At 39.2% G+C, this 22,704-nt stretch overlaps 1 protein-coding gene across 2 annotated transcripts in view; it reads left to right on the top strand.

The window, feature by feature from the left end:
- Positions 1 to 22,704, top strand: part of DSCAM (DS cell adhesion molecule) — a 474,141-nt gene that overhangs the window by 281,456 nt on the left and 169,981 nt on the right. For both annotated transcript variants that reach the window (XM_065841400.2, XM_071811281.1), the window contains exons 4-8: positions 3,895 to 4,041; positions 9,028 to 9,306; positions 11,967 to 12,242; positions 14,762 to 15,058; positions 15,861 to 16,136. In XM_065841400.2, the coding sequence (XP_065697472.1) occupies positions 3,895 to 4,041; positions 9,028 to 9,306; positions 11,967 to 12,242; positions 14,762 to 15,058; positions 15,861 to 16,136 (1,275 nt within the window). The remainder of the gene's footprint in view (positions 1 to 3,894; positions 4,042 to 9,027; positions 9,307 to 11,966; positions 12,243 to 14,761; positions 15,059 to 15,860; positions 16,137 to 22,704) is intronic.

Raw genomic sequence — 22,704 nt, 5'->3', positions numbered from 1 at the left:
TGTGAAAGGCTCTGTAAAATGGCAGGATGGCAAAAGAAAGTCCCAAACGGCACTCCCCCAGCTTCAACAAAAAAGAGGAAACAAGATGAAGAAGCAAGAGAGAGCGAGTGACTGAAAATCCTGATACTACTTAAATAAGAAACATGATGCTAATGGGATGGAATATTCTCACTGATCAGTCTGGATTTCAGTCAAGCTCTGCCCCATTCATGCCTGCCTTCCTCACTGCTTCACACCCGTGGGCAGAGCTCAGAGTGTCCTTGGCTCTCAGACCAGAGCAATTGAAAAACATTAGCTCTGCCCCAGGGTGTTATCCTCTTGTTCCCAAAGGAAGTCCAAATAATGACCATGCTGGCTATGAAAAAGAAAGGTTTCTGTCTGCATGAAGGAAAATTAACTCATTTTCATTTTAACATCCGGCCTTGAAAAGCCTGATTTAAGTTTTCATGAGGCTGTACTGCATGGTGTAGGCAACCCCAGTTCAGCAGCCTGACAGGATTGCCAGCTGAGTGGGATTGCGGTGAGCAAGCACACATCTGAATTGGCTGTGCTGTCTGAAATACAGAGAGGTTTTGTGCACACATGGCTGGAAACAAGAAAGAAGAGATTTCCTTTGCTGCATGCCCATCATTAACTTCAAGCAAAGTCTTTAAACATGATGCCCATCTCTTGAAGCTGTAATTTTATACTGCCTGCAGACTAAGGGAGAAAACTGCACTTATCTCTAGTCCTTATAACTTATTTCTTGGAAAAGGTAGATTTGCTTTATGCATATTTCAGTAGTGCAGAATCTGCAAGTGACACGGGAGTCAAACAGCCTGTAGTTTTCACAACAAAATTCTGAACATCATCTTAACCTACAGTTAGGGTTAAGTGTAAATCTTGTTAAAGGTTACAGATGTTGAGAACTTATGTGGTGAGGAGATCGGGTGGAATGGGAAAAGTGCTTCTGTCTGAGTAATTGAGTATTGTGAAGAGAAAAAGATGAAAAAGCAGAGAACATGACACTACATCTAGGAGTTACTACATGAGAATCAGGGAAAAAAAAAAATAAGAGTATTCTTTGGCCAGCAGGAAATACTTCTTTGTGAATCAATATGAACCTGCCTCCCTGAAAGGTGGTAGAATTCCACTTACTGTGGCTTTGGGCCTGAGCCGTGACTGACAGCATGAAAAGAACAATCATGTGATTGTTAATGGGGTTCACTGGATGACTGCATGCACACTTGCAGACTATCTTTTCTGGTTGCTAGTGAGTGGCTTTTAGCTCCCTAGCATTTTTCTAAAACCTCATTAACACTTTTGGTCAAGTCAAGTTAATTTGTGACTAGCAAATAAATAACTTGCTAGTAATTCAGAAGCTAGGTAAAACACATTCTATTAGTTTAACCTATTCTTATTAACTGTCTATATCATTTCCTCCAAACACTACAACTAACATATTAAAATATAATATGCAAGATAGCTTTGCATTTTTAGTGTAACCTTTTCAGTGACATATTTCAGACACCTGGCTGTAAAACTGAAATATTCCCTATTCAGGAGTTTTTCTACTACATTGAACAGTACTTTTTTTTTTTTAATACATAATCTGTGTTGAAATACAAGCCTTCTGTATTCAAACAATTACATTTTCAGAGGAATATGAAGTCAGTATGGCCTCTGTATAAGAAGGAGCCTCCCTAGCCTGTAAACCCCCGTGGGATATAGTGGAATATAATGTTGCTCACAGCCATCTAGTCCTCTCTCCTCCTTCATACCTTCCCTTCCCCAGCTCTTCTCCTTCAGTAGCAGACAAGTAGATCAACATCTTCTGTGCCTCCATTCTGGGGATTTATTTTATTAATATGCTTCCTAGTAATGGCACATGTTATTCAAACAAGCAAGTTATTTCAGAAAATGAGTGCAATGTAGTTTATGTTTTTCCAAAGTTGTGACCTAACTGCTTCCATGGTTGTGCCTCGACTTTCAGGAGAACAAGGTCAGTCAAGACAAGTCACTAGTGTGGTTATTTTATAATTCAGTATGCAAAGATGAGAAAGGTGGGTTGATGTTGCTTTATTCAATATTCTCTGCTGTAAGAGTCAGTTCTGTCCTGTAACATTAAATGGCTGTTCATTTTTTTTCCCTTTTCTTTTAGATTGTTGCTTAAAGATTGCTCTCTGTAAAAATTCCATTTCCTTTCTGTCTTTTCTCTGCTGGATTGTTTTCCCACTGATGCATTTGTTAGCGAGTACTCTGACTACACTTAAATATTAAAAAGTCATTATTCAAATAGAGTTCTGAAGAAAAGGAAATATTTCTTACTGCATATTACTGATTATTCACCCATAATGGGTTTAATCTTTGTGTATTTTCTCCCCTAATTTGGGAGCCAGGTATATTTTATAATACACAGGTACAGGTGTGTATATATTAAGAGCTACCAGCTACTAGACAAAAAACAGTATACATTAAAATATATTAACATTTTCTCCAGTGTAAAAGTTTTAAAAAAGTGTACATAGCTTAGACTACAGTAATTTTAAAATGGAAAGAGTGGCCAGATTAATTCTAACCACATTATTTACATTTATTGTAATATGGGAAAAGCTTTAGAGTAAACATGTGCCATGTAGATGTTAGTTTTTTATGCCTCTGCTTTTAGGACATGCATTTATAACAAAACAGAGCCATCTGTGAAGGTGTCAAATGATTTAAACTGCACGTGTACATACGTTTCAGGAAGTTTTCCACCTATTTTAGAGTCAATAATAAAAACTACATGTTTAAGGAGAATTTCAATGATACTATATCAATTTGAATGAAATGCTGTCCATTAACATGTCAGTCTTATTCAGTTTTAGGGGGCAGTCACTTTGCTGGACTTCATGTTTTTCCTGAAATACAGTTTTCTGTGCAGAGTTTGGTTTTAATATATCTTTTGATACTAAATAATGCATACTGTGCTGTTTATTTCAGCCCACCTTTCAGACAGAGTCTGTCTACTCGCTTATATTGTGTTTCTCTAATCACAGACTACAATCTTACTAAAAAAAAAAAAAGTCCCCAGCAGATAAGATACTGCAAAGATACTGCATTGACTTATCTTCTGCCAGTATCTTGGCTGTGGAAGTAATGAGCTGCAGAGAGCTCAGCCCATCCTGCTGAGGCCTGGAGTGCATTAACCCACAGGAAACATGGACAGGGTGGTGATACTGGTCCTGGCACTCGTGCTGTCCAGCCTGCAGTGAGCACAGGTGTGTGCAGCTTCGCTGGGGTCAGCAGTGCAGGCAACATCAGCATGGTTGGTTTTGCTGTCTTTGTTTTCCCATCACACCCAAGCAGCCTGTGGAGCAGGGCAGTGCAGTGCGTGGGTCTCATGGCCAGAATCTTTTGGCAAATACATCTTATATTCTTGGGGTAAAGACTTCCTCCTTTTTGTGAGTTGCTTTTGCTTTCACTGATACCTTTAATTTTTCTGGACAAGAAATGTCATTTTTGCTAGTATCATTTAATTATGCATGCTGTCCCAGAGCATCTTTCTAACACATACATCTCTGCTGTTGAATTGCCATCATTTCACTCTACAATATTGAATTCAACTTGATTAAATTCTGCATTGGTTCTTTACCCTGTATTTTATTTCAGATGCCTCTTTGATCTTTTCTTTCCTTCATCCCTCACATTTTCCTTACAGATCCCTACCTTTTTAATAAGAAGTGCACATGAATTAATATTTTTATAAGCACTTGCATTGAGTACTTAGTAAACTTGCAGTTAGCAACTTCTAGACTCTGGCAAAAAGACCTTAAGGACCCTCCAACCTGGCTCATCCATCCCCCAGTGCAAGCATGCAGAACTGAGTAACAACCTGCAGATATTTTAAACACTTCAAATTCTTGTGTCTTTCAGGACCTAGATTTCTCATCACATCCACGGGAGCCTTGTATATTTTAGACGTACAGAATGAAGATGGACTGTACAACTACCGATGCATCACAAGGCACAGATACACTGGAGAAACACGACAAAGCAACAGTGCAAGACTTTTTGTATCAGGTGCTCCAATATATATAATGTTAAATAAAGTATTGTATGTACCTCTCTCTAGTGTGTCAAACTAGCAAGGCAGGTTCTTGTGCCCATAAGCACTAACAACCAAGTCCTCTACCAAATGGCAGGTAGATGTGGTCAGCTGTGAGCTTCTACTGCAAAATAAAATGTCACAATTAAAAATAAAGTTTCTGGTTTTCACCTATCTGCAGCAGGTAGGAAAATGAGAAGGTAGATAGGGTATTTCAGCTTGTCCTGATAATTGTACATTATCTTCTGATTTTTCTGTGTGATGGACTGTTGAGTTCCTGCCACACACACACCAAACACTTAGGGCTGTCAGTACGGTGCTGCTCCAATCCCTCCTTCTCCCATTTTTGTCTCAGCGAGAGGTGGTACCAGTTGTGGGTGAGGTGAGAAGGAGGAGCAGACACCAGGCCTGGGTTTTCAGGTTCCTCTCAAACATCTCTATATAGAATTAGCTCTTCCCCATATCCTCTTCCTCTCCTTCATTTACTGGGCACTTGTAACTGCACCCTGTGTTTGCATGTGAACAAATCTGCAATTTTATTCTCACATCCATAGAGTTAGCCAAGACTGTATCCCACACTGTGTTTTCTTTCTGCCTGTATCCATGCCTTACAGAAGACATAGCCACTATCCTACTGAAAGCCCCATAGACCTTTTTCCTCTTTTCACTGTTAATAAGTCACCTTAAAGATCCTAACCCTAAAGGTCATTCAGGGTATGGTGACCTTCACAGCCTAACAGTCAGCAGGGCCATTGTCCTTTTAACCTTATCTTCTTGTCTTTTGGTCTTTTCGTTAGGAAAAAAAAAAAAATCTAGTGGCTAGGTTTCAACTCTTCATCCTCTGTTTGAAACCCCTAAGGGAGACAGAGGTGTTCACAAGGATTTACATTAGTAGCATGCCTCCTGCCCTCCTCCAAAATGGTCCTTGCTGAAGGATTCTGGAGCCCTCTGAACAGACAAGTCAGTACTTAAATACAGTAATGATTAAAAAATAGTGTGATTATTCAGGTTAGAATCACTTACCAGTCAGATCCAGGAATTTTTTCCTTTGATACGTATCCCCTGTGGGCAGAACTGTTGCCTCTGCTTTTCCAGCCAGATGAAGAAGTAGTTTTCCTGCACAATAATTGCCTGGTTTGGTCTTATAAGGATAGGCAGGTTCCTACCCTTCTAGCTGGCTCCATAATATGGTCTGTTTCCGTATGAAATCATGCTAAGGCTGAGCCAGTGGTAACATAAATAAAATCAGACTTGTATCTTGGTTACCACAGGAAAACTTCTAGTTATTTTGCTGAACAAAAAGGGAAAATGGAAGCTCTGTGTTGTTTGTAATTCAGGGCAAACACCCTAAAAGATGTGCTCTGTCTCAAGTTTGCTTTTCTGTTCTCCTCCACAGGCCAAATCAAAATAGGAAATTTTACCTGTGTGCAATAGCTGTCTTTTTTGATTCAGTGGCCTTAATTCTCTATTAGAGCTACAGTGGATTCTGATTTCCAGTCTTTTCAGTCTACTGAACAAGTCCAGAAATTATGGGCAGAGTTTTTCTCTTAATATTTCTCTAACAGATTTTATTTTTTCTTTACTGGAATTTATATTTTAAAATAGTAAGTCCTTTAAGAACTGAGATCAGACAATGCATGAACATAGTTGTGAAAGGTCTGCTTGCATGAGACCTACATTTTTGCCTGCCTTTTACATCCATAAATATCATTTGTTTATTTAGGAATGAAATATTTTGTGGTGGATATTGATCATAGTCTCCTGGCCACATTTTTAATATGAGTTAAGCCACCTTATTGTTTGAAAGAGTGAGAAAGATTATGTGCATAGCACATACACATGCAAATAATTAATATGTCTATGACCAAAGCAATGTTCCAAATTTCATCCAGAATGAGAACATCTTGAAATCATGTGGCTTTTCAAAATAAAATGAAAACCAAGGCTATTAACATGCTATAGAATTCCTCTAGTATCCATTATAGTGAGTTTTTCCAAAAATTATTTTGTCCAGCCATGAATCCCCGGTTTCAAAATCTTTACTGTTTAACTCCCAATCTCCAAAAAATCCTTATGACTTTGAAAGTATAATGAAGTTCTTTCTCTGTCTTTCAAAGTACATACAAAGCAGAGTATTTTAGAACAGTATTTTGCCTCAGTTTTTCAGCCATTGTCCTCCTTAGGAGTAATTTGCAGCTGAGTGATAAAGCATAGTAAAATAATCATTCAACAGAGTCCACACCACATATTGGAACTGGGAAATGTTACTTTGCTATTTTTTGCTATTTGCCTCATTTCAGGTGATAGCAAATGAACCCTGGGATTTATTTTGTGGTTTGGTTTGCTTTGTTTTTAACTGGAATATAGACAACGTAGGAGCTTCAAATAAGAGTCTGTTCCAGGGACATGCCAAAGAGATGTTTTTTACTATCTTCGTAAATATATAAGTACAGAGTGCAAGAAAGCAGGTCCCTGGAATCATATTTTGTGTACTTGAATATATTTTAAATACCTTCTGTACAAGAACCAGCTCAGGGCTTCTCAAGTATGTAGGCAAATCCCAGTTTAGCCGGTCTGTGGATGGGAATCCAGGTTGGGCTGTTCCTGACAATGCTCAGCTTAAGAAGTAAAAAAGTGAAGGGAAGCAGACAAGTGATAGAGGAGCGAGGGTCAGGTGGGTGTTCTTAAAGGGTGACACATGGCAGCTGCAGAAGGAGGCTATTCCTCCCATGGCATCTGCTGCCATAGCCCCCAGCTTTTGAGGACACCCTGCCTGGCTTCCTGGGATTCTGCCATGGCTTGCTGACGCCACCAGCTTGTTGTCTCAGGTGGTTTCCTGCTTTGCCTGGACTCAGCATCAAAAGACATGTGGTTCTCTACAGCAAAGCAGGAGGCTGTCAGAGTGTGATATTTACTAACCACAATTTTCCCTTACCTTTACTTTAAATCCTCCCCCAGTGGCCCCCATCTGGTTTCAAAGTCCATGCAGTACTTTGTATTTTGTACTTAAAGGACTGGAAATGGGACCACATATATCCTTCACAAAGTCTTGAAGTTCAAAACATGTGGAGAAGATACAAAGATACTGTGAGTTTTGAGTAGGAATGCACAGCCAACACCTTTAAAAGTCAGATGTACTTTTTTATTATTTGATTATTAATTTCAATTGAAGAAATCGTTGGGTTTTTTTTTAGAAGCACCCTTCCTGAGAGCCACAGCTGTAGTTTCTTGCATGCTTATGTTTTCACAGAGTGAATACCCCAGGCTGGGCAAAAGAATCTATGCACTGAAAACATAGATGCCTGATGACTGAAAAGGCAAGAAAGGAGCTGGCTAATCAATTAGTCAAATTGACATTGGCCTTCCCAATAGCATACTGGCAGATTGTGCTTTCACTAAGCCAGACATAAACAGCATGGCAAGCTCAAAAATATAACCCATCTTGATGCCAAATATGGACCTTGAGGCTACTGATGCATGCAAAATCATTTGTTTAGCTACTGGCTGACATGTTTCTAATGAGACAGACAGTAAATTGCTGTAAACTGAATGTGGTTTTGCCTTCAGTGGCTCAACTTTTTTGCTGGCACCTCTAGGTGCCACTATGGTTATCTTTCCTCGAACCTGGTGTTTAGGGCTTTGTCTAAATATTCACATAAAATTTACTTGTCCTATTTTTTTACCATCACAATTTTAATTTCTGGATTGATAACTTGCACAATGCCTCTACCTAGTTGCCCTCAAGTGTATCCTCCCAGGTGTGGCTACAGTTCATGACGTCGTATCTAAGTGACTTTTAAACTAAATGTCTCAGGTCCTGATTACACTATCACCTGAGTAGCTTGAATTCAGCATGAACTGTTTCTTTAATCTCTCCAACTCCAAAGAGGAACCTGCTGCAGCTGTCCTGTGAGCAGTACCTGAGCTAGCTAAGTCAAAGACCACTTGAAAACATCAAAATGCTTACAATCACAGCCACACCCAGGCAACTATGGTGTAGATATACTAAAAAAGAGATTGGTGTGTCAGCTAGGAGTAAAAGGAGTTGATTAGCATGTGGAGTTTCTTTGTGAGGCATAAGTCTTAACAAGGTGGGTACATGTGATGAGAAAATACTTAGATTAATATTTGTTGATTTATTGTTCAGTATTTATGTTGCAATAGCTCCAGGGTGCACTTCCAACATGCTGCATGCTGCACAAAACTGTAAATCACATCAGCCTCTTCCTCCAAAATTTTTCAAAGTTAAAAAGCCTGAATCACAAACAGAGGACAATTTCTGATGGGATACACATACCTCTGGTGAAGGCATTCTGCCAGATGTCTGTTAGATACATAAAAATATGTGCCAGGTGCTACACAAGTGTGTTGGTCTGAGACGCTTTTCTTATTTAGTTGAGCACAGAAAGCTGGAGTATTAAGTTATATGTTGATCTTGCCATGTTAAGTTATTTTTCCAGAGAAGAAGAAAAGGCTCATCTGTCAGTTAGACTGCAGATAGAAATTCCTGCGTCTGTGCCTATTTATCTTCTGTCAAGGGAATAAATTGCTCCTTAAGTTCAAAGCCTTCAAGCCACTGAGAAGTATGGAGAATGTGTTGCCTTCATTCTAGTTGAGCAGTGCAGGGATAACAATCATAATTGTTAAAGCAACTCATTTATGGCTCTCCATTCCTCTGATAGGGGACATGAAGTAAGACCAGAGGAATGGTTGCCACCTGGAAAAAATTCAGTAAGATCATTTCCAAGTAGTCATGAGATGCCTCAGTAACACATGATGTTGGATCCCAGTCACCACTACTGAAATATTACAGATTGCTGACTGGGTCATAGTAGCAAACTGTAGTACATAAAACTCTGGGCCACTCAGTCAGAAAATGCAAGAGAATAAATATTGGCATATTGCTTAATGAATGAAATCATTCTAATGCTCCCATTGAAAACTGCTGTTTGTTCTCTCAGATCCAGCGAATTCAGCTCCATCTATTCTAGATGGGTTTGACCACCGTAAAGCCATGGCAGGACAGCGAGTGGAGCTGCCTTGCAAAGCATCAGGGCACCCCGCACCAAAGTATCGTTGGCTGAAGGACAACGTTCCCTGGGAGCCTGACAGCAGGTTTCGGCAGACGGTTACAGGTCTGCTGATCGAGAACACGCGTCCCTCGGACTCAGGCAACTATGTCTGTGAGGTGTGGAACAACTATGGGACTGCCGAGATGATAGGGCGTCTATATGTAACACGTAAGTCCTGGACTGAGTGAAGCTCTCAGGTCACTTTTTGCCTGGCTGTTTGCATCACGGAAGATGTTACTGTATCTTGCTGTACCTTCTGTTTTGTTACTTCAATTTAGCAATGCTTAAACTTCTCTAAGTTGTGGAACAACAGAAAGTAGGCTCTGTGGAGATGAGTTAGTTGGACAATTGAGTGATCAGAAGTGCAAATAGATGCAATTCATAATGTAGGTATATAATTTATCACATGGAGGATATGTAATTTAGAAGCTTGAATTGAATGCTTAAAAATAAATTTGCAAATGTTCTTATGAATAAAGCTACCAAACTCTCATTGCCATGACTCATGCTGTTCACTGATATTGAATACTCATACCTGCCCTCAGTAGAATATTCATGTGTGAATATTCTGAATGTTTCACAAATTCTACAAAGATAATTATTACTCAGAAGCACTGCACTGGAAAATTGTTATTCTTCAATTGTTGAAAAGCAGTTACTTCCTGGAATAGAAATAATGCTTTGTGAACTAACATTTCCACCTATACAGCGTGACTAGCAATCTGAAATAGAGAAGTTTGTGAACACTTCAGGCCATAAAAATGTCTTCACAAGTAATTACATATAACATATTTGGGCAACATAAAACTGAGATCAAAGATCAGTAATTCATAAATTATAACAGAGTTTACTTCTAAATATATTCATAGAAATTAGGTGAATTCGGTCTGCCTTGTATGACACAAAGTCAAGACTTCCAGAAATATGATGTAATGTGATACCAAAAGTAACCCCAGTGACTGGTGATAGACTTTCCTTACTGACTGTCCTGGGATAGAGTTAATTTACTTTGTAGTAGCTGGTATGGGGCCCTGTTTTGGATTTGTTCTGGAAACATTGTTGATAATAAAGGGATGGTTTAGTTATTGCTGAGCAGTGCTCACACAGAGTCAAGAATATTTCTGCTTTCCACACCACCCCAGCAGTGAGTAGGCTGGGGGTGCACAAAATGTTGGAAGGAGACACAGCCGGAATAGTTGACCCCAACTGACCAAAGGGATATTCCATACCATCTGTCATACTCGGTATATAAAGATGGGGCCTTTATCTCAACCCACAAGTTTTCTCACTTTCGTTCTTTGAACTCTGTCCCCCATTCCACTGAGAGGGGAGTGAACAAGTGACTGTGTGGTGCTTAGTTGCCAGCTGGGGTTAAATCGCAACACTGACTCAGCACTAAACCAGCCAGTAGATATCTTCTGAATCAGGCTGGTAGGAAGAAATAGCTGGGTGAAGGAGTTTTATCCTCTTCTGCAGGGAAGGATGTGGTTCAGTTTCTTGTATCATCATGGCTCTGAGACGTTGGTGGTGCCCTTGAGTGCAGCTATTTTGTTTAACGAGTCACTGAAAGTTTTGACCTTTTGTGGTCTTTTGGACTGGAAATACAGAGATATCCAGTGTCTTGCAACATGCAGATGAGCACAAATTAACTATTGTTCTGGACCATTGCAGAGGAAAGGTGTGTTCCCTAAGTGACTGGATCCAAAATGACTGAGGCCGTTGACTTGTGTGGTTTTCTTCCAGACCTCTTATTCCCAATGGACCACTAGAGATTTATTCCAACCTGTGTGTTACAAGATGTTCAGTAAAGTGAATGAGTTAGCTGAGGAAATTTTTATTAATATGTATAAGCATGTACATACGTGTATGTACGCATGTATGCATGCTGGTAAAAAAAATAAATAGGATGCTATGTATTTAACATCAGAGATTATATAAGTGGTGATAGTACTCCCTTATCTTTATAAGGAAGTCAAGCCAATGTACAAAGCATGAGATGAGATCTACATTCAGTAGTACTGATAGGTGGCAAGACAAAGATTGTTTTCCAGACAGTTACATTTATATATTTTCTTCAACACTGTTCATCCTCTATTTTACAATATAAAACTTACATTACCTATGTCTTACTGTTTCTTAAGGTTGACTTGAAAATCTTGTAGTCTTCCTCTGCTGAAGCAGAAAATCCAGTGAGCCCACACTAACAAACTCTTATGTGTGAATAGATCCCATGGTTACCTATGGGTGTACCTATGTTAACATTTTAGCATGGGTCTTCCACTCTTGAAAGCTAATCTTCTGGTCATTGATATTTGCTTGTTTACATCAGGGAGTGGTTTTGAAACATCTAAACTGGGTTCCTTTTACAAGAAATTAAACTGAAATATCGGTTTCAAGAATGCACCTAATGCACCAATTCAATGGTCTGCACTGAACTAGCGTAAAGTAACATCCTCCCCTCCCAAAACATGTCTAGTGCCATTGTTAGGCCCTCAGCACCAGTGTTGTTACTCAGCAGATCTGCTCCTACTGTTCATTTAGGGACAGTCTAGAGTATTATATCATGTCTTAAATAGGTTATCCCTATAGATCTATGTTTTGTGTCATGGATGTTGGAGATGAAAATGCTTTTTTAGAACAAATATAGACATCTGTTGGTTCGTTTTGGTTTGGTTTTTGTTTGTTGTTGTTTTTCAGAAGGGTATGGCTATGATTTTTGTTTTTCTCCTTAGCTGAGAGTTAATTTGCTATTCACACATAAATGCACATGTATACTTAATGTTCTTTATTTCCCTTTCCCTCTTCCTTATTTTGATTTAAATTTCCAGAACCACTAAAAGCCACGATCAGCCCACGGAAAGTAAAAAGCAGTGTTGGTAGTCAAGTGTCCTTGTCCTGCAGTGTGACGGGAACTGAGGACCAGGAGCTCTCCTGGTATCGTAATGGTGAAATCATCAACCCTGGTAACAATGTTCGGATCACTGGCATCAATCGGGAGAACCTTATTATGGATGGCATGGCCAAAAGTGATGGTGGAGCTTACCAGTGCTTTGTGCGCAAGGACAAGATGTCTGCTCAAGACTATGTGCAGGTGGTACTAGAAGGTCAGTCACTACCTGTTTAGCAATTCTGGTCTCCATAATAATTTATACATCATCTTTGGTGTCATCATTTTATAGTGAGGAATCAAGGACCCTAAATGAGAGAAGAGAGTACTTATAAATTTTCAGTGGATTTTATTGTGCCCCATTCTGAACAAAAATGAATGGAATGAAAAAATTTATCTGAAAATGACTCCTAAGCAGTACTTCCAGTCACTTTTTTTTTTTTTTTATTCAGGTGGATGGTGGTGGTGCTAGTTTTTTTTACATTAGCTTTTCAGTTACACATGAGAGAAGAGGTCTTTATTCAACTCCAAGCATCATCTGGGCATGGCTTTTCTGATTGGGTGTATTGGCTGGAGGCTTGGAGATCATCTTAACTAACTGACACAATGTTCTACATGATAATGAAGTGAGGAAAGTTATCCATTTGTACAGAGCCAGTTCACTAATGAGGCTGTAGTGCAGTCATGGCATGAGCATTCTTTTTAGAGTCTTTATAGAAAAAGAAGAGATTACCTGCCTGGACTGAGTTACCTCGGCAACCATCTCCTGTGACTAAGAAAGCCTAAAGAGCATATTGATAATCTATCATGATGTCGAGAGAGTGCAGGTTATCAGAGAGCAACAGCAGGAATGATTTCAAAGACACTCAGGTCTCACTGGGAAAATAATGTCTGCTTTAATCTCAGAAAAAAGCCTGTCACTTGAATTTAAAAAAAAAAAAAAAGAGTAGGAGGAGTGGCAGAGGTACATAGTGTGCACACTCACAGATTTATTGGTCCTTTATCAGCTTGCTTTCAGGATAAAAAGCTTTTTTTGTTGTTGCTCTTGTTTTGTTTTCTGAGGGATGACAGTATCTAATACTCAGTAAAGGAAAGGAAGAGTTTGAGATGAAAATAAATTAATAAATTAGAAGTCTGTCATGTAACTAATGGGACAGAAATGAAAAGGAGATGGGGACAGAGGAGAAAATTGTGGAATCAAATAAAATCAAGTGGTCCCTCAGGGATGCTGTGGTCTTTCAGCAACCCGAGAGTGGCAGTGCCTTATGTTTTGTATCTTGTGGCAAGAAAGAGAATTTTGCAGCCCTGTTTTCACTTCTGCCATGATTCAGCATGTTTTGTGGGGATTCTTGCACAGATCATGCCGGTTCCCTCAGTTTCCTTGGTGATGTTGCACTGAAATTGCAATGAAAGAACCGAGCTTTCCAGGGCAGTTCATCATGGTTCAAGCCTCCCAAACATATAAGTAATACATACCAGAGTGTATATGAAGAGAGGGTACATAGTGTGAGGAAATAGTATGTCACACAGAGCACGAGACTTGTCAGCCTTGTTCTGTCATCCTCTGTCCTCTACAAAAGTGAAAGGAGTTGTCCTCAAAGGACTTCATGTACACGGTGAGTTTTCAAAGTGTCTTTGGCCCCTCTCTAGGCAATAAGGAGCATTTTCCTTCTGTTTCTTGCAGACACTAATGCTGTAGGAATACTGGAGTTAGCTTACTTGCCACTTGGCTCTTTAAAACTGGACAGTAACCTGCAGCACTGTTGTCCAGACTTTGGACTGGATTGCTTCCTGTGTTCTGCATAATGAGCTTGGTGTGTGGCCTTTTGCTCCCAGTTACACTGAAATTCCTTCTAGATACACCTTCGGAAGTATGATTTTCGAAGGAGAACAAACATGTGCTGCATGATCTCAGAAAGGACTTCCTAATTAATAGCAGAGTGCCAACACTCCTCAACTCCCCACTGAACTCTCTGGATAGATGTTATTTAATATTGCTCCCTACTTATAATCTCCAAGTTTCTGTCTCCATCCATTAACTTTATTTACTTGCCTGGTAGAGGCTGAGTAAATTGTGACACGGATCACAGAGAAAACATTTGAATGCTCTCATTTCAGAGGAATGTTTATCTGTAGCAAAATGGACCACAGAAATAAACTGGCATCACTGCTGTTACTGGCAATCTGTATTCAGAAAAGCTGAATTTAATAGTTTTCTAAATGGGGTATTGTGGATCAGGACTAAAATGCATTGGCACAGCTGGGCAAAATTAGCCTATGCAAATTATGCCTGGCTTTTGCCAACAGAATTCATTCTTAGCTTTCCAAGGACCTGTAATCCACCAGAAGAAAAATTCCGAATGTGTTGAGTCTTTGCTGTATGTCTTTTGTGGTGAACTGCGTATGGCTTTAACACTTTCCCGCAAGAACCTGGCAGTTCATACAGCTGTTCAGAGCCCAAATCCATCTATTCAGGTGCTTTTCCTTCAGCAGAATCAGCACTAGGTTTCTCAGAAGGTGAAAAAGAAACCTGCAGTAAGCAAAGTGAAAGAGCTGTTTAAGTGCTTTACCACCAAAATTTGTTTCCCTCTCTCAATAATTAGAGATACATCCCGGAACACAATCGAGTGCATAACTTCTAAAAAAGTTCTTGGCTCATGTGATAGGGTCAAAGATAGAGGGAACAAGCTTTACACCATATAAGTACTATTCGCCTGCTTTTCTTTCCCTTGGCAGATGGAACTCCCAAAATCATTTCTGCCTTCAATGAGAAAGTGGTGAGTCCAGGAGAGCCAGTCTCCCTTATGTGCAATGTGAAGGGGACTCCTCTGCCTACAATCACTTGGACTCTGGATGAAGATCCCATTGTGAAGGATGGCAGTCATCGTATCAGCCAGATTATCACCTCTGAAGGCAACGTGGTCAGTTACCTGAATATCTCTAATGCTCAGGTCCGAGATGGTGGAGTTTATCGCTGTACTGCCAACAACTCTGCTGGAGTCGTCCTGTACCAGGCTCGAATAAACGTAAGAGGTGCTTGTCAAATCAGCTCCTCAAAAAAACACACATAACTCATTGTAGTGGAAAAGAAGATTGTTGCATGTGATGAAATGAGTCTTGGAGTGCCAAAACCAACGTACTGGTTTTCCTCTCCTTTTCTTCCTCCCTCTCTTTTCCCACCTCGCCTCTCCAGCCCCATCTAAAAAGTGTATGGTATGGTAAAACGTTGGAAGAACACTTTGGCTTGTGTTCTATAGTCAATTTTTCCTATACTCCTCATTAGTATACGGTTTCCTTACTTTACTCCTGCTATGCATGGGGTTTTTTCCTTTCCTTTTCTCCTTTACTTGACCGACATTCATTTTAGTTATTCATATATACAGTACTTTAGCTTGTATTTCTAGCTCTATGTGGCATAATACCCATCCTCATGGAATTTTATATACATTAAAAAAAAGCTAACTTTGTCAGTATTCTCATGCATAACAGGATTCTAGCTTTGTATCAGTTCTGGTATTTCACATTAATTAAATCATCCTCAGCCTTTTAATTTTAATGCAGCAAAAATTTTATCAAGTGAATGTTGGAAAATGCAAACATATATCCCCACACAATTAATACGTATGCTTCAGGGTAAGGAAAAACTAGAGCATATAAAGATTAGGGAAACTGCTTAAGTAGCTCTTAAAAGCAAAAACTGTCAAATGCTAAGAAATGTTGTGTGAGTCACATCTGTAACTCATTAACTTTTGTATATTCAGAAAGATTATATGCATGTTTCTTCAAGCAAATATGCCTTTAAATTGTTTTCAGGAGTTTCTTTTTATCTTTCTAGGACCAGCAAGCATTCGACCAATGAAGAACATCACAGCAATAGCTGGACGGGACACCTACATCCACTGCCGTGTGATCGGCTACCCATATTACTCCATCAAGTGGTACAAGAACTCTAACCTGCTACCATTTAACCATCGCCAAGTGGCATTTGAGAACAACGGGACACTGAAACTTTCAGATGTGCAGAAGGAAGTAGACGAGGGTGAATACACGTGCAATGTCCTTGTTCAACCCCAGCTGTCCACCAGCCAGAGTGTGCACGTGACAGTAAAAGGTGAGGCTGACTCAGAAGACCAGACCCAAGCTAATAGCTGTATCATTTATAGAAATGCAGAACTGCACAAAAAGGATTGTGCTGGCAGTTAGATAATAAGCACTTAAGGTTACTCCAGATTTGTGTTTATTTTTAATGACGACATAGGTGCTAATCACTCACTGTGTCTTGTTCGGTCTTGACTTTTACCCTCCTTTGTTCAGCTAACAAAGTATTGCTTTCTAAATGGAAGCCTTGCAGAATCAAGCTTTCTATGAACAGTTTTCACTACAACAACTAAGTCAGTAGATTAATATTTTGTTACCTAGGTTTCACTGGTGGCTCTCTGCTGGATGAGAAATTTAACATTTTCATTAGCCATTGACTTTCCAGCTTTTAAAAAAATAAGATGTGAATTTTAACCTATGTGTCTCTACCAATAAACAGAGACAGGAAATAAAAGCATTAACCTTGATTTCCTCTTATTAAATGTGCTTTTCTGAGTGTTCTTGATACTTAGAAAAGTAACACTGTAAATAAATGTGACTTGAAATTCTAATGGGATGCTTCAAATAGTCCCAAACAAAGATGTTCAGATGACAGACCTGAAAGACTTCAGCAATAGATGAGAATAGGAATTTTTTTAGCATTGTATTCTGACTATTCTGACATTGGTAATGTTCAGACCTATTCACAAGGGCACAAAAGACCGAAAAACTGATTGCAGTAATGCATACTTTTGAGCAATGAGGTCACTGAATAGTGCACTTCATGTGAACCTGTAGAAGGAATTGAGGTATAATTTCACTGTTCCCTAAATTCTTAGAAACTTTCTCTGGGCTTTTTATGGGGGAAGAGGAGAGAAGCAAAGGAAGCTTGATTTCTATATCTGTTCTCAGATAAGACATGAAGGACAACACTAAAGTAAAATAACTTTGTTACAGACATCTGATCTTTTAGCTTCTTCCTCTTCTGTTTGTTTAGCTCTTTATTGTTTTCAGTTTGGAGTGACGTAATCGCTAGTTGTTTCAAGAGGTTAGGGGATTAATTTTAAGCCACTAGCAATTTCAACTCTGAAAGGCATGATATCTCACACACTTGAGACCATCACAGGCACTGGTCATACACTGCAGCATAAAAAGCTAATTTCACCATTTCTTTATACGTATGCAGTACCTTGCTTGACTTTATGACAATATCACAGATCTCTTGATGCACTTTAGGAACTGAATGCCAAATAAGAAATTGTCTTGCTGCTGCCCTAGCAGTTCACCATGGTAAATCTAATGTGGAACACTGCCTCCTAAGTGATACAGTTCTTCCAATGACTATCAAAATTAATGTAACCAGACAAAAAAAATATAGTAGTCTATCCTTACAATGTGGGAAATTAGATCATACTAATTGATACCTCAGGTGCAAAGCTGTTCATTTTGTTTGATTGTTTGTTTTTCCATTAGGTTACAATTTCAAACTCAAAAATTCCTCCCACAAAAAGCAGATTTCCAGCTCTGTCACTTTTGATTGACCTATAGCTTTTGTCAATTATTTGACTTCCTTGAAGAGATTCTACTGTATTTCTGGATATTCCACTGCCAAGGCCATTGGTAGTCAGAAATCTCGAACAGTGACTGCGAGTACCTGCATAAACATGTGGCACATTCGAAAAGTGCCAGTAGGCCGAACTGCTGCTGCACCTGTGATACAGCCTCATCCTGCATTTGCTCCGCAAGGCAGATGCATCGGAGCAGTGTAAGCTGCAGTGTGAAAACTGATCTGTGGCACGAGCAAAGCACACATGTCAGTGTGGCTCATATCTATTGGTTTGGAGTTGCCAAAATTGACTACAAAGTGTCCTGGCTACTTCAGCATGCTCTGGCCTTGACAAGACATTTAAAAAAAAGGTTAATATCCCGTCCTCATATGCTAAGCCCGGAATGTCAAAGGTGAGGTTTGTATGTCAAACCTGAACAATTCTCAAGGTTCTGCTATTGTAGCCAGAAGTCAGCATTGCCACGGTGTTTTTTTAGATGGCTATATATTATTTTCTTCCTTAACTGCATAGTGATTTTATCTAACATGTTAACAGACAGTCAAAAGTGGCCTGTTGCTTCAAAGTGTTGTTTTTGCTGTCTTTCCCTTTTATAGATTCCAAAGCTAACATGCTGAGTTTTCAGACACTTATGTTTGATTCCGAGAAATATAAAATAAGCCCAGCTTGCATAGTTGAGGTTTGAAGTGCTCTGAAATAGGAAATTATATGAGGGTTAATATCAGTGCCTACATCTCGTTATTTATAATTCAGTTTCTCGTGACATCAGTATACGTATTTCTTCTCCAAAGAAACAGAGGGATAACTATTGCCACTTTCAACATCATGAGTCCTTTGGTTTGTTCTCACTTCTGCTACAAGCTTCCTGGGTCACCTCAAATCAGCCATCCGGAGGGTGATTCAGAAGAGATGATACTTAATAAGTGGTTACTTGGTATTTTGTTTCCTCCATGTTCGGTTCTGAAGACATAATTATCAATTTCCTCATAAGCTGTTCTGAGATGATAATCTCTGTGGTATCAAAGTGTTTCAGAAACATTGCATTCATTTTTAAAACCCACCTGGGTTTTCAGGAGCACATTGGCAAATAGCAGCTGAGGCATAGACTGAACTTGAAAGTATCCACAAATGTTTGTATGTTCAATTTCAGAAGCTCACAGCTTGATTTTTCCAGTTTACTTGTTGTTATATAGCATGTTCAAAACTCTGCTTCCATTGAAATGAAGTTGCTTCTGAGAGTACATTTTCCTTCTTCAGAGCACTCACATCACCCAGCTGAACAACCTCCTTTTAGCAAAATCTGAGAGATCTGTGACAAAGGTGGATGCAGAATTTGATTCTACAGGGCAGTATCTGTCTGCATTATGCATAAATCTGGCCTTTTTTTTTGCAGTCTTCTGCCACATTTACTGACCACTTTCCAAACTCCCAATATACGAAACATCCTTGTTCTGTCTTGAACAAGGACTTACTAAAAACAGCATCGAAATACAGATATGCAACAGCATGAGCATGTAATTAAATACAAGAGGCTGCATGTAACATAGAGAATTTTGAGATTTACAGACATCCGAATGAAAGCAAAATCTTGAGGACATTCTTCAGAAATCACTGTAAGATCTCAGGAGAACAGAAAGATTATTGACAACAACTTCAAAATGAAATCCTGGCTGCCTGAGAGTCCAAGAGTGGGGGCTCGTAGAACTTTGTTGTGCAGCCTCCCACCTGGCAGGCTGTCAGAAAACCAAAAGCTTGGGAGCTGGGCAGTTACACACTATTTGACCTTAGGTCAGAGATTTTTTTGCATTACTGATCAGAAGAATCAAACACCACACAAAATCAGTTGTCTCATTTTTTAGTAATAACTGGTACCCTTGTCTGCATAGCCACCTACCTCAGAGATCTGTAGACTCCAGGTAATTCTGTCCCACAGAGATGTGACATGCCACCCCCTTATCATCCCTTGCCTGTCCTTTGTTTCAAAAACTGCATCTTGGAAGCTAGCAGTCCCATAAACTGACTGGTGGGACCTGAGTGGATAAGCTGCTAGGAAAATATGCAGGTGTCTGCCTGGCAGACATAGCTCTGTTGGAACTGTGCCTGAACCCTAACAGAGCTTTCTGGAAATCAGGCCATCTTGGCATCATCATTTTTATATTTAGACAAATAAATTGGCCAGTCCTCAGTTCTGACAAAAAAAAAACAACTATGGAAACTATTCACCCTGCAATGCATACCTAATGGGGAGGAGACTACAAATGTACTTACAAGCTTTATTTCTGGGATTGTATACCTGTTGACCACTTGCCTTTGTAATTGTAATAATACTGTTTCAACATGTTTTGCTTTGGCATGTGTTAAATGCAATTTTCTTTTTAGCTATTTTTTTTTAAATTATTATTTTATTTTATTTGTAAAGTAAACTGAACCTCCTTTCCTCCCCCTCCTCCAAACTGGAAATAGTAGTTACTGCCATCCTCAGAAGTAATAATTGATATTAGCCTTGCCAAGGATATTGCATAGGTCTTTGCTAAGAACAGAATTATTCTTAACAGTGCTAGTTCCTTACTCTGTATTTGGCCCAGATGTAGTGGTTTGCCAGTGTGGTTCGTATATATCTACTGACAGCAGAGGACTGTTGGAGTCAGACATCCTAAGGAGAATATTCTGCAGAATATGTGGAGTTTTGTATTAATCTCTCCTGAGTATGACCTGTCCTCCTCGATCTTCTCCAGATCATCTCTGCCCAAGCTGTTAGTCACTGGAAAATTTCTTCTCTGGATGTGGTAACTGTGGTGGTTTTGTTTATTTATTTACTCACTTTTGCTCAGACTGCAAAATGTGGTCACACTTGCGAGGACTTTTCGTAGGGACAGCAAGAATGTCTGATGCTAGTGCCATCACCTGCGAAACCTGAAATCCATGCTGCTAACGGTAGGGCAGATGTGACTTCCCAGATTCTCATGATGCTTTTTCTTTACTTTTATGGTAGGATCGATATATACTGCATCCCTGTTTTTCCACTCTCCCACTTTATTCTTGGAAATGGTCAAACAGTTGTAGCTGAAACTTTCCAGCTGAAACAATTCAGCCTGAGGCAGACACCTGGCCTGGAAAAATACTATCTAAACAGAAGTCAAACTGCAGCAAACAAAAATAGCCTTGCAATGAGAAGTGTTGGCAAATAAAGAAAGAGGTTATATTACCTATCCTATCTGTAAGTTTCATATTTATATTGAAAAACAACCCTTCAAGTGGCATGATGGTAAAATAATAATAACAGTATCTCTTCTAGAGCATTTTAGGAGATCTCAAAGCATTTTAAAACCAGAAATGAGTCATTATCTGCATTTTTTTATTATGTAATTTATAGTAATAGTTTTCCCAGCTGCAGTAAAAGCCATCAGTAGTAAGTGATAATTTTCTTTTCATCAGTCTCATGGGACACACTTCTCATGTAAACAGCCTGCTGCTATTCACACTTCTCCAACAGAAATTAATTGGAAAAGAAACCCCTGAGAGGGAAGGGTGCAGCATCGTTAAAATAAAAATTGCGGTGTTCAAAAGGACTGTTTCTGATCTTGTAAAGCTTATGATTCTCATTGATTTAGGAAGTTTCTCCTTGCCTTATGCCAAAGTAATAGCACTTCACCTGTTGTGAACCATGTAATAGAATTGCACCAGACTGTTTCTTTTTAGAAAACAAGAAAACCAAACAGGGGTTATATCTACATAATTTCATGTTGCAATTATGTGAATAGATTCTCCTCATCTTTCCCGGGAAGTATCTAGATTTTTCTAATATATAAATTGTTGGTCAAATTGCATTGCAGATTAGTTCAGGGAGGGCTGGTTTAGATAGTTAAAAATATGCAGACACAACAGGGAAAAAACACCAGGGGAAAACTTTTGAAGTTTCTTGGGACCATGGGGCATGCCATCATCAAACTATCTGCTTTAGTCTGTGTCATGGATTATGGCAAGTGTGAATTCAGTTTCATGCACATATCTAAGACATAACCTATCTGTCCTACTGACTGAATCTTGCCAATAATTTGAGTCAGAAAAAACTTCTGGCCTTGATGTCCTTCAGATACTTCTTTCATTGTATCACTTCCTGCCTTTCTTTCACTCTCCCATGCAATATTTTTGTGTGTTCCTCCCAGTTTGTTGCAACTTCTTCAGGAAGAAATACTCATATCTCTAAAAGTGACTGGAGTTGTCAAATGTAAGAATAACGCAAGAGCCATGTGGTAAAGATGGATGAGAATGTCCAGTCATGCAAAAGGTCCTGCAAAAATGCACTTAACAGTCATTGTTGGGTCACATAATGGGCATGGGGGCTTGTTATGGGGAGCAAGCAGTGACAGCGGTCTGATTTAAGGAATGTTCACTTTGGTAGTGATATCTCCCATGTTAGAACACCAGCATTTAACCCTTGAAAGTACCTGAAGAACAGACTAAAACAGTCTGGTATTCTATTTGTGAGACTGGACAGGTCTGTGTAAATTTTTTGCCATTCAACACACAACAACTCAAGGTTAGCCTTACCTTAAAATAGCTGACTTACATTCTTTAAAAGCTCCCAAGTGTCATGCAGATGCTGCAGTCAAGTGTCTTATTTTGTAGCAGTACACTTAGAATATACTGTACTCCTAAAGACTTCACCTCTGACACTGCAGATAATGGTTACCCAAAAATGTATGTTAAAATTGTTTCATTACAAATATAGTCTTCAAGATGAGGAATTAGTATATGCAAATATAAGCCTTTTAACTTAAATCTAAAATAAAACTCACTAGGTTTGTGCACGGTCTTATATATTTCAAACACAATTTAAGTTGGTGTATGGATATGTTTATTTATGAATTACATAAACAGTATGATATGAGCCTTAATACTTGAATAAGAGGCTCAGCAAAGGAGTTCAAGAGTATCTGTATGTCATGCTTGGGTTTATCAAAAGCTAGCCCACTTCTCTCTCTTAAAATGCAGCTTTACTTCGGTTCCTGAAGAAGGCATTTTCTTGCTTTTTTA

Source organism: Patagioenas fasciata, chromosome 1 (genome assembly GCF_037038585.1).
Source record: "Patagioenas fasciata isolate bPatFas1 chromosome 1, bPatFas1.hap1, whole genome shotgun sequence".
NCBI lineage: Eukaryota > Metazoa > Chordata > Aves > Columbiformes > Columbidae > Patagioenas > Patagioenas fasciata.
The sequence above is the reverse complement of the archived record's forward strand: the minus strand, read 5'-3'. Positions and strand labels throughout refer to the sequence as shown.